At 57.6% G+C, this 12,139-nt stretch overlaps 1 protein-coding gene across 5 annotated transcripts in view; it reads right to left on the reverse strand.

The window, feature by feature from the left end:
* The window catches only part of UNKL (unk like zinc finger), a 44,735-nt gene that overhangs the window by 3,824 nt on the left and 28,772 nt on the right, over positions 1-12,139 (reverse strand). For 3 of the 5 annotated variants that reach the window (XM_068565934.1, XM_068565933.1, XM_068565936.1), the window contains exons 10-12: positions 8,651-8,828; positions 1,222-1,314; positions 170-397 (exon numbers count right to left, since the gene is read on the reverse strand). In XM_068565934.1, coding sequence (XP_068422035.1) covers positions 170-397; positions 1,222-1,314; positions 8,651-8,828 — 499 coding nt within the window. Of the gene's footprint in view, positions 1-169; positions 398-1,221; positions 1,315-6,884; positions 6,967-8,650; positions 8,829-12,139 lie in introns of those variants that run through there. The other 2 variants (XM_068565937.1, XM_068565935.1) reach the window with 2 other exon arrangements.

Here is a 12,139-nt window from a genome sequence, read left to right on the forward strand (position 1 = left end):
TCACGAGAGCGGCTCGGGGTCCCAGGCACACTGACACCCCCACAGAGGTTCAGGTGCAAACCCCAGGCCCTCTGCCCAGGGCACCTTCCGCCGAGCAGCAGACACCGGGGACGGGATGGGCTGCGCTGTGGCCGCCTCCCGCACCTGGAGCCCCAAGAGCCCCGCTCACCGAAGGAGTTGTAGGACGGGGCTGGGGGGCCCAGCGCTCGGGGCTCCGACTTGAGGGCTGGCGGCTGCTGGGGGGGCGTCATGGCTGAGGAGACGAGTGGCCCCGACAGGGACTGGGAGAAGGAGCCGAGTGGGGAGGCGGACAGGGACGACGAGGACTGCAGGGACGGGGAGCGGGGCAGGCAGCCTGGGATGGCCACGGGCGCCGAGCCCCCCAGCGACCGCTGACCTGCGTGGGGCGGAGGGGCCAGGTTAGCGAGGGGCGGAGCGAGATCCTCTGCCCCAGGAATCCCCCAGCACCGCTCCAAGCTGATGGAGCGGGTGGACACCGGGGGTGGGAGCGCTGTGGGGACCCCCACCCAGGGAGGTGTGGCTGCACCCCTCACTGCTCAGACACCCACTAGGCCCTGCCCGGCCGACCTGTCCATGGGCATGGTGGTCCCAGTACTTTTTGGGCCCCCCAGAAATGGTTTATTTTAATAACAGAAGAGGGATTTCCCTGGTGGTCCAGTGGTAAAGAATCTACCTTACAATGAAGGAGACGCGGGTTGGATCCCTGGTCAGGGGACTAAGATCCCACATGCCTCAGGGCAACTAAGCCCTCGTGCCACAATTACTGAGCCCGGGCGCCTCAACTAGAGACCCTCCGTGCCGCAAACTACAGAGCCCATGCACCACAACTAGAGAGAGAAAACCCACATGCCACAACTAGAGAGAAGCCTGTGCGCCACAATGAAATATCCCGCATGCCTCAACTAAGACCCGACACAGCCAAAAATAAATTAATTGAATAAATAATAAATAAATCTTTAAAAAAATAACAGAAGAAAAAAGATAAACTTTTAGGTCAAACAGAATGATTCAGTACCTAATGTTAACACGTTTGTCTTCATGCCAATGCAGTGGTTAAACATCTGAGAAGGGACACGAAGGCCTGACCCCCACCTCTGCAGGGACCTCAGGGTGGGGGTGGCAGGGAGGGAGGGAGACAGGACCCCTCCCACCTTAGAGCCACAACAGAAGGCCCCGGAAAGCACCGGGTGCAGGCACTACCTGTGGGTCCGAGGTCACGGCTGTCGTGCTCCTCCAGGTCCTTATCTGGGGGCACGAGGCTGATGTCGCCGAGGTGAAGGTCTAAAGAGGATCCTGCAGAACAGAACCGGCGTCATCGCGGGGGAAAGCCAGGCTCTCGTGGCAGAGGGGACCAGTCTGGGCTTGGGGCCAATCTACTAGCCTCAGCAACACAGCCCTCATCTCACTGACTCAACTCCTAATCACTTGGTAAAACTGACCAAATAAACATGCTTGACTAGTAAAGAAAATTCCAGGACAGCGACGTCCAGGGGAAAGCAGCTCACGGACGACTCAGGTGGCACCTCCGCTGACCTCCTCAGCCGGGTCACAGCAGAGACCCACATCCGTTCTCCCCTGGGGCACTGAGCTGGGTGTTCTGCTGTGGCCCTCGGTGCCCCCCAGGACTGTCTGTTAAAGGGACAGGGGAATGGAACATGGCCCCCTCGGCGCTGACCCCACCTGACACTCCCTCCTGGGGTCCTGTACCCTGGGGACCTGACACCAAGCAGGAAGCTGTCTTGGGGTGGCTGAGGTCAGGCCTGCCAACCTCCAAAGTTCCCACAGCCCCAGAGGGTCGACTCAGGGAAGGTGTGGCCTGGGAACCAAGGGGAGGGGCTGCAGGAGCTCCTGGGATACAGCGTGGGGCCAGAGAGACCTCCCCAGCACAAAGTCACAGGCAGGTCCGCAGCAAACCGTGGTGACATCGAAGGCACAGCACACAGGAGCTCTGCCACCTCAGAACCTTTCTCCCCAACCTGCCTCTGGGGTCTGCTCTCCCAAAGCACCCCTTCCAGGAGGCAGGCGGGCCTCTCCTGTGTGGCCCAGTCCCGTGCCCCCTGCTGGCCGCAGGGCCCCTCAGTGCCCCATGACGCCTGGTCAGATGCACCAAGTCCCATTTCAAGAGGCCACAAAGGCACTCAATGCCCCCAGCCCAGGGGTGGACCACGGGGACCCTCGTCAGAACTGCCTGCTCTGGGTCAGCCTCCCACCTCTGCCCCGCCCCCAGCTGCCTGGTGCCAAATGTCAGAGTCCCTGGACAGTGTCCAACCCAACGAGCAGCATCAAGTCAGACCCACCCCAGAGAGGAGGAAGCTCAGCTCTGACTACGCCCCCCCACCTCCTGGGGCTCAGCCAGACCCCCAGGAGCAAAGGAAGGAGGAGCCGGGAGGCTGGGGTGGCTGCATTTGATCCAAGAGTCAAGAGGGCAAGGTAGGGATTCCCTGGTGGCTCAGTGGTTAAGAATCCGCCTGCCAATGCAGGGGACACGGGTTCAATCCCTGGTCCGGGAAGATCCCACATGCCGCAGAGCAACTAAGCCCATGCACCACAACTACTGAGCCTGTGCTCTAGAGCCCGCGAGCCACAACTACTGAAGCCCATGCGCCTAGAGCCCATGCTCTGCAACAAGAGAAGCCACCACAATGAGAAGCCCCTGCTCGCCACAACTAGAGAAAGCCCACGGCAGCAACGAAGACCCAATGCAGCCAAAAATAAATAAATAAACAAATAAATTTATTAAAAAAAAAAAAGAGGGCGAGGGGATGAGACCATGCCTCTGGAACAAAGAGACCCACGCCCAGGGAGAGGGCTGCTGCCTTTCAAATGAAAGACCCTCTACCACACTCAGGGGGAAAAACGGGGCAGGAGACATGTGACTTCTGAGGAGTCGGGAGCCAGACACATGCAGAGCAGACTTGGGGTCCAGCCCAATGGGCAGCCCCATCCCTTCCCTGCCTGGGCCCCATGGGGACCACTGAGCCAACCACGGGGAGGGCTGCCACCCAATGCCAGCGCTTAGCGGCCCACTGGGGTCCCAGTGCAGCTTCTGCCCCAGGGCGAGGCTACCATGTGCACCCGGGAAGGCGGACAAGGGGTCCCCACGTCTGTTTCCTTCCCTGTTTCATCCCCGCCACCTGCACACATGACCTGGTCCTGGCCCCACTGGCAACGACAGCCAAGAGCACGGAATGGGGCACAGGCTCCCTCGGCCCAGAGGGATCCCCCGACTGTACCGCACTGCAGGAAGAACTATCTGAAGGGCTGGTGAACACATAGGGTGGCAACCGGGCCAGGGCCCCTGGATTTTCCACCTCTGCTCTGGGGTGTGAGGAGGCCAAAGGGGCTGAGCCTGTGACACCGGGCGCTGTGGACATCGATGCAGGCCCTGGGCTGGCAGCACCCCAAGCTCCTCAGTCCTGGGGAAGCGGCAGGAAGACATGAAGCGCTGCTCACAGCGCTGCCCCAACTGTGACAATAGCGCCTGCACAGCTGGACCAGCCCCGCCAACAGTTTCATGTGACGCACCCGATGACCACATCCAAGGATGGAGGTGACTGGAAGGTGGCCTGATGCAAGAGTGGTGACAGGAAGAAAAGACTGACAAGACTGCCTCAGGGAGACAGCGGGGCTGGGACCGTGGGGGCAGCACCCGCCTCTGGCCTGCACAGTCCCCCTTTCCTCCTGGGGCCTCCACTCCCCTCTGTGGGTGCCCCCTCCCGGCCCTGCTTCTCAACGCTTCTTTGCAGCAAGTGCCTCCTGCTCCCCAGGAAGCCTCCTCCTGACATCTAAAAGCACGCAGGGCCATTCGTGTCCAGGAGCCACCAAAACCAAGCACCACACACCAGGCGGCCTCAAGCAACACAATTCCACTCATGCAAATCCACTCTGAGGCCAGAGGCTGAGGTCAAGGTGCACAGGGCTGGGCTCCCGCTGAGGCTCCAGGGACCCTCCCTCCTGCCTCTTCTGCTGGCAATCCTTGGCGTTCTGTGGCTTGTGGACACACCAGCCCCACCTCTGCCTCTGTCCTCATGTGGTCTTCCCTCCCCTGTGTTTCTGTGTCCAAATTTCCTTCTTATAAGGACACCGGTCATATCAAATTAGGGCCCATCCTAATGGCCTCATTTTACCTTAATTACATCTGCAGAGACTTGTTTCTTTTTTTTTGGCAGCACCGCACAGCTTGCAGGATCTTAGTTCCCCAACCAGGGATTGAACCCAGGCCCGTGGCAGTGAAAGCGTGGAGTCCTAACCACTGGTCCACCAGGTAATTCCCTGCAAAGACTTGTTTCTAAATAAGGTCACATTCCCAGGTACAGGGACAGGGAGTTTAGGACAGAGGCATATCTTTTGGGGAGCACATAATTTAACTCACAACAATCGAGACCACCTGGAAACACCCCCCCACACACACCGACCTGTCCTCTCCAGGCCGTGCTGTGGTGCTCGAACGGTGCCTCCCGCAGACCTAGGGGCCCAGACCTGTCAGGACCCTTCCACAGACAGACCTGTCTCCTGTTAATGTGAACTCCGCACAGGGGGTACAGCCTCTGGCTCCCACCTGCTCCCCAGGACATGACCACAGGCCCTGCAGCCCCTCACCCAAATCCGCCCCTAGTCGGGTGACCCCCTCCTTCTTGCTGTCCCCAGTTTCCAGCTCACTCTTTAAACTGTCACCCCAGCCTTGCCTTCCAGCCCTGCACTGTGCACCCAAACCCCTCCGGTCAAAGGCGGCCCTGTCCCTCTTCCCTCCCCTGCCTGGGGCCACCTCCTGGCCCTCCCACCCTCCATGGGAGGCCGGCAGCCCCTCCTGTGCCTGGTCCACACCCGGACACAGGTGACTTCTGCAGTGCTCACCTGCAGACGCCCCAGCCGTCCCCCAGCACGGCCACACTGCCTCCTCCTAGCAGGAGTGGCCCCACTGCAGCATTGGCTCCTTATCAAATCGCACACAGGTGCCTCCTTTGAGCTGGTGCACCGGGGCCCACATACTGAGCAGAAGCCCAGCGGAGCCCACAACTCCTCATCCCCTGACCCACACCAGTTAGGGCTCCCAGCTCTAGCCATCTCTGCAGGCTGCCCCCTCACCCCGACCTGCTCTGTCCCAGGAGTAACCTTTCTGTGATGCCAACCCCTTCATGTCCTGAGTCCTGCCTCCCAGAAAGGATGTACTACTCGGCGAGCCAGTCCACACTTCCCCAGCAGGACCCTTTCCCACCCTTCCCCTCCCCACCCCAGCAATGGCTCCTCCTTTGTCTTTAAGCCATGACACTGCTGTGGGATACAGCCTGCCACAGCTTCCATTAGCCCCACTAGTCCTGAGAAAACTCCTGCCTAGCCTCCAAAACCCTTCTCAGAATCACCCCCTGCTCCATCCCTGCATGTCACCTGGACTGTGCGGTCCAGCCCAGGCCTGGACCACTGCTGGTCGATGTGCAGACTCACCCACTGACAGCAAGCACCCTGACCCGCCCACTGCACGCCTGACCTGCCACCACCACCCATGCTCCCTGTGCTGGCCTGGCACATCTGCTCTGCCTGGGGTCCTGAGCTCCCGTCCTGGACCTGCTGGTCAGGAGGACCTGACAATATGGACTTAGCCCTTCGCACCTGGAGTGGTGGGATCAGGTTGGGGGTGGTCTGCTTCAAAGCTGGCAGAGTTCCAGAAACATTTTTTGAATAACAAAGGCACATAAAATGAAGGAAGGGATGGACGGATGGATAGAAATAAACTGAGTACAGGAGCCTTTTCTCACCTTGAAGTGATTTATCTCATCCCACTCCCCCACCCCCACCCAATGACTCAGCATAAAGGGGCACCCCTGTTGCCCTGCCCTGCTCAGGTGCAGGCAGGGCACAACAGGGGCCAACTCTCACCTGACAAACCACAGCCTGTGTTGCGGAGGCGGGGGTTGGGGGGGTGGCGGCGGTCACTGGCGCTCCCAGGAGTTGTCCTGTCCCACTTTTTCACCAGCACTATGTCTCTTATCCTATTACACACCCCACTGTTCCCTGAGATCAGACCCAGGTCTTCTGAGACGTTCTCTTAAAGGAAGAACTAACTTAACACTCAAAATCTATGTGAACCCAGTTAGGTAAACTGTGCCATGTGACCCGGAGCCCGCCTTGCCAAAGTACCAGTAACCGCCCAGATGTTAACGAGCAATTAGCTGAAAGCTGCTGAGTAATGGCCCTGGCAAAGCTCGGTTTCCGACGTGACACAGCACATTCAAGAGGTGCCCAGGTCCCCAGGACCATGGGACACACGGGAACAATGCACACAGTCAGTGCTCGAATTAGAGGCCAGAATGGGGAACCCCTGACGTGGGGGTGCTCCCCTGCACCCACGGGGAGGGGGCAGGATGCCCCCTGGCGGGCTGTCCTTCCCCTAACTAGAGGATGGAGAAGCACCTGGCAAACCCGCTCACTGCTGGTCTGAGTTTCCGACAGTGCAGGCGGCGATTCGATTCGCAGCAGGACAAGGCAGGAACCCCGTCCTCATCGGGGAGTGAGAGACCCACCTCCGCTAGGCGATGCAGGCTTCCCTGGAGAAGCCCGCGGCTGGCGCCCACGCAGGGAAGCAGCGGGCGCCTCTGCAGAGCAGGTTCCTAAAGGGGGGATGTTTGTATTCGCCTCATTCCGCAACCCCGAAGATCTTGGTACCAACCCCTGGCTGTCACACCTGGCCCGGGGCGCGGGTACCGCAGACCGGTAAAAGGAGCACCGGGAGGGGAGGGGAAAGATCGGGGGGAGGGGAGGAGGGGGAGACGCACCTCACATGGGAGCGGATTTGGCCCACCTGGAGGGACGGGAGTTGGCCCACCTGGGGAGAAGGGAAGGCGCACCTGGGGCGGAGGAAGGCGTACCTAGCAGAGAGAGTTGGCGCACCGCTCTGTCTGCAGCTCCGGGTAACGACGACCCGCACCCTGACGGCGCGGGACTGACGATGCTGACTCACCGTCCCAGCGTCCGGCGCCCCGCACTGCGGCCGCCGCCACCGCCGCCGATTCAAACACGGCCCGCGCCCCGCCCGGCCCGCGCCGGCCCCGCCCCTGGTGACGCAAATGTTAGATCGACCCGCCCCCGACTTGCCCCGCCCGGATGACGCAAGCCTCGGGATGCCCCCGCCCCCGACATACTCCGCCCCACACCGGTGACGCAAGCCTTAGGCTGCCCCGCCCCTGGCCCCGCCCCGTCGCACCTGGCTGGCGCTGTGCGGGCTGGTGAGAGTGTTCGGGCCCCGCGGCTCCCTGTCCTCGGATCCCCGCGTCTCCAAGGCCCGGTGTATGGGCCCCCGGCGGGGCACGCCACCTCCTCTTACCAGCACCTGCCCCTCCCGGCGCTGCGAGGCGGCGTGCCGGGACCCCGGACCCAGGTTGTGCGAAAACCATCGCGGGGCCGGGCTGCTTTGTTCAGGTTAAAGTGGGGTCTCCGCGGCAAGTCCCGAGCCCTGCCGCCGGCCGGTTGCTCCTACCCTGCCCACCTGCCGCGGCTCAGGCCGGACCCCACTCAGGTAAAACACGCTCAACCCAACGCCATGCGGGTCAGGATGAACAGGCCGTGACCCTGCCCTCGGAGGTCACTTAGAGTCAGCTGCCCACAGCCCTGAGGTCCCTCCACAGTCGATCTAGTCTTTCCACCCTTTGCCAGCCACCCGGCAATGAACTCCGGAGGTTCCCGCCTGTTCATATGAAGTGGAAGGCAAAAGAAAGGAACCTGCCCAGTGGCCCTGAAATGATTCCACTGAATCCATTAAACACAGAAAATCTGGAACCAGCACCTGTTTATTTCAGAGTTTACCCCTTCTATTCATGCAGCGCATTAGTAAGGATACAACCTGAATGAAACTACATGGAAAAACAATCCAGTCTACACCTGTTAGCCCCAAAGCAGGTGGGGTGTGCACTCTGGGTCCTGGGTCCCAACAGCAGAAAGGCCAGCTAGGGCCCTCCTCCTGGGGCCAGAGGGCAGTTCTGAGGATTCCGTTACTTCCCCAAACTGGCTAGTATTATTGGTGCAGCCAGGTGCACCCAGACGTGGCCTGAGAGGGCCAGGTGACCCGTATGGCCCTGGCAGGCACCGTCTCGCCCGCCAGCTCCACTCTTCCCTTAGCTTTCACGACAGCCCCAACCTGGGCTCTGTGCCTCCATCCAGCTGCCAGACAGGTCCCCCGGGTCCAATCACACCAGTCATCAGTCCACAAACCCTCAAGGACTCCCAGCGGCCAAGGACCCCTCTGCAGCCGGTAGCCATGCCCATGCCTTGTGACCTCATCCCCGCTCCTCACCCTTGTCACCGTCCCCCGTCTTCAGGTGCCCTCACCACCCCTCACAACCCCCATTTCTCTGAAGCCTCCTGTTCTTGGTGGTCTCAGGCTGGGTGGCACTGCCCGCCCTGCCTTGCCCTGTGGGGCCCATCCAGCTGCCCCGCCTGAGGGCTCCTCATCCCCTCTGCAGCCCAAGGCCCCCAGCGAGGCAGGCATTTCCTAGACCACGGGCAACACAGCCAAAGTGGCAGGTGACTGAAAACGCTCTTCTACAAACTGAGCATGAGCATACACCATGCATACTGGAAGGCGTCAAGGGAAGTGCAAAGAGGCGTCGGGGAGATGGGAGCAGAGCCCCGGACTTACCTGGGACCGCCTCGACGGCGCTGCCAGTGGGGTCAAGAGGGTGGGCACGAGCCGAGACAGTGGGCAGAGCAGTGGGCGAGGAGCCACCTGAGCCAGTGCTGGATGCCAGGCTGGATGCGAGGCTGGAACTCACACTGGGAGCGAGGGGGTGACCCACTGCCAACACCGCCAGGTGGCCCTGTGCAAAGACATAACAAGATAAGCCAGCGCCCTGCTCGGGGACAGCAACGTGATGGCAGCACAGTGACAGAGAATGACAGAATCGAGACGGATGGGCTGGCCTACTTTTATCCCCAAAACAAAACAAAGAAAGTTGACTACTTTTCCAGAGATTCTAGAGGGGCTTTAAACATCTGGTTAGTTACAATAACTGTGACAGCAGAATCATGAGCTGTCGATCACCCAGGGATGGGAACAAATGTATCCAGGGCGTGACCCATCTAATGATGATAATAAGAATCATGATAATAATGATTCAGAGAAGGACATTCACAAGCAGATGCGGCAGCCTAAAAACAACCCACCACAGACGTGAGCAGAAAGCCAGCACTGCTTCTGAAGACGTCGATAAAATAATCCTGTGAGGGGCTTCCCTGGTGGCGCAGTGGTTAAGAATCCGCCTGCCAATGCAGGGAACACAGGTTCGAGCCCTGGTCCGGGAAGATCCCAAATGCCGCAGAGCAACTAAGCCCGTGCGCCACAACTACTGAGCCTGAGCTCTAGAGCCCACGTGCCACAACTACTAAAGCCGCGTGCCTAGAGCCTGTGCTCCGCAACAAGAGAAGCCACTGCAATGAGAAGCCCATGCACCGCAACGAAGAGTAGCCCCCGCTCACCGCAACTAGAGAAAGCCCGCGTGCAGCAACGAAGACGCAAAGCAGCCAAAAATAAATAAATAAATAAAATAAATTTATTAAAAAAAAATAATCCTATGACCTCGTTACCCAACAAAAGAAAAAGATTGGGGCAAGTCACATTATCTTTACTTGATAGATTAAAAGAATTGGCACAATTTTGGATGAATAGCCAGTAACGTGGAGGGCACTGTGCACAGAAAAGGATGTGATAAAAATGAACCAGGACAGACCTACGAAGTCAGACCTCAGGGCTTTCGACATCGTACACAGTCATGTCTGGGTGCACACTCAGAGGTTGCTAGGAAATCAGGAGTCAGAAGCTATACTAAAATGAAATGGTATGTGGTCTGGGTTTTGCCTCAAAATAATATAGGAAAAGTTAACCGTGGCGGGGGGAGGGAAGGGGTGCTATAAGACCAAGTGCAGGAGGTGGGGTTCCTAGTGAAATTCTCATAATAAAAAGGAAAGTCACTAAACAGTGTGTAAGAGACCAATCTGGCACAGAATAGCTTCTCCGAGCAAGTGTTCCCAGCCCTGAGGCCTCCTTCTTAGCGTTCACGGTCTACCCCCAGCAACTGGCTTTGCTCAAGAGAGGCCCCAGGTGACAACCCATTGCTCCATGACTGCAGAGACCCTGGGACTGATCGCCATTGTATGCTTGAGACTAAAACTTAAAAATAGTAACTCAAACTACAGAGGTCTGGAGAGCAACGTCCCCCAGCTCTCCCTGGGCTTCGGCTCAGAGGTGGGCCCACCTGCCCATCCACAACCCGGCTTTCCATCCCTCCAGCCACGGGAGGTGTGACCACAGGCCTTCCTCCTCTCTCCCGCTGCAGCCACTGCCCCGTCCCCGGGCGAGGTAGGAATGGCAGGAACCTACCCATGGCACTGCAGACACCCCATGTTAAACCCCACGCATGGAGCCTGGCTGGGAGCTGCCGTGACTTCACCCACCCAAAAAATTCATACTGCAGGAGCACGTGCCCCCTTGAAGACATCAGGTGACACTTTGTCCTGAAAATCTATGACAACATCCTGGTTGGTCCTTTCCCTGAGGCCACCCACGGTGGTTACAGATGTACCAGGATGGGTGGAGAGTGGGGTCTCTGTCACCAGGGGAGCCAGACATGACACAGCAAAATGGGGGGGCCATGCCCCTCCTTACGCCAGCTTTGTCTGCACGGTTTCTCTTTTTTCGTGGTAAAATACACATAACATAGCATTGACCATCTTACCACTGTTAAGCGTACAATCCAGCAGCATTAAATACATTGACAGCTGTGCAGCCATCACTACCATCATCTCCAGAACTTTCTCATCTTCCCAGACTGAAACTCTGTCCTATTAAACACTAACTCCCTACCCTCCCCGAGCCCCTGACACCCACCCTTCCATTCTCTGTCTCTATGAATTTGACAGCTGCAGGGACCTCATATAAGCGGGATCATACAGGATCCCACTGTATGGGGTGGGGGGCATCCCACTGTAGGGCTGCTCCTCGCAGCATGTAGAATCTTGGTTCCCCAACCAAGGATCGAACCCTCACTCCCTGCAGTGGAAGTGAGGAGTCTTAACCACTGGACTGCCAGGGAAGTCCCAGGATTTGTCCTTCGTGTCTAGCTTATTTCACTGAGCATAATGTCTTTGCTGTGGACTGAATGTCTGTGTCCCCCCAAAATCCGAATGTTCAAGCCCTAACCTCCAATGTGACTGTATCTAGAAATCGGGCCTTTAAGGTGACAGGTTAAATGAGGTCGTAAGAGGGGGTTCTGATCCGATAGGTCTGGTGTCCTTATAAGAGGAAGGGACTCCAGGGATGCACAGGCACAGAGGAAAGGATGTGCAGGCACACAGCAAGACGCCAGCCGTCTGCACCACACCTGCCTACACTTTGATCTTGGATGTCCAGCCTCCAGAACTGTGAGAAAATAAATTTCCGGTATGTTAGCCAGCCAGTCTAGTGTTTTGTTATGGCAGCCTGAGCTAACACAGTCTTCAGGGTTGACCCATGTTGTAGCATGTGATGGGATTTCCTTCCTTTTTATGGCTGGATAATATTCCACTGTATGGATGGACCACATTATGCTCATCCGTTCAAACGCCAATGGGCACTTGGGTTGCTCACACCTTCTGGCTTCATGAATAATGCTGCTGTGAAAATGGATGTACAAATACCTCTTCGAGACACCGCTTGCAATTCATTTGGGTATATACCCAGAAATGGGATTGCTGGATCATAAGGTAATTCTATTTTTAATTTTTCAAGGAAACACCATACTGTTTTCCACAGCGGCTGCACCATTTTACATTCTTACCAGCAATGCAAAAAAGCTTCAACTTCTCTACATCATTGCCAACACCTGTTATTCTTTGTTTTGCTTTTTTAATAGCAGCTGTCCCCTAATGGGCGTAAAGTGGTACCTCATGGTGGTTTTGGTTTGCATGTTCCTAAAGACCACTGGTATTGAGCATCTTTTCATGTGCTTGTGGGCTATTTGTGTATCTTCTTTGGAGAAATGTCTACTCAAGTCCTTTGCCCAGTTTTTAAAAAAATTTATTTATTTATTTTTGGCTGTGTTGGGTCTTCATTTCTGTGCGAGGGCTTTCTCTAGTTGCGGCAAGCGGGGGCCAC

Source organism: Eschrichtius robustus, chromosome 16 (genome assembly GCF_028021215.1).
Source record: "Eschrichtius robustus isolate mEscRob2 chromosome 16, mEscRob2.pri, whole genome shotgun sequence".
In the NCBI taxonomy this organism is placed as follows: Eukaryota; Metazoa; Chordata; class Mammalia; order Artiodactyla; family Eschrichtiidae; genus Eschrichtius; species Eschrichtius robustus.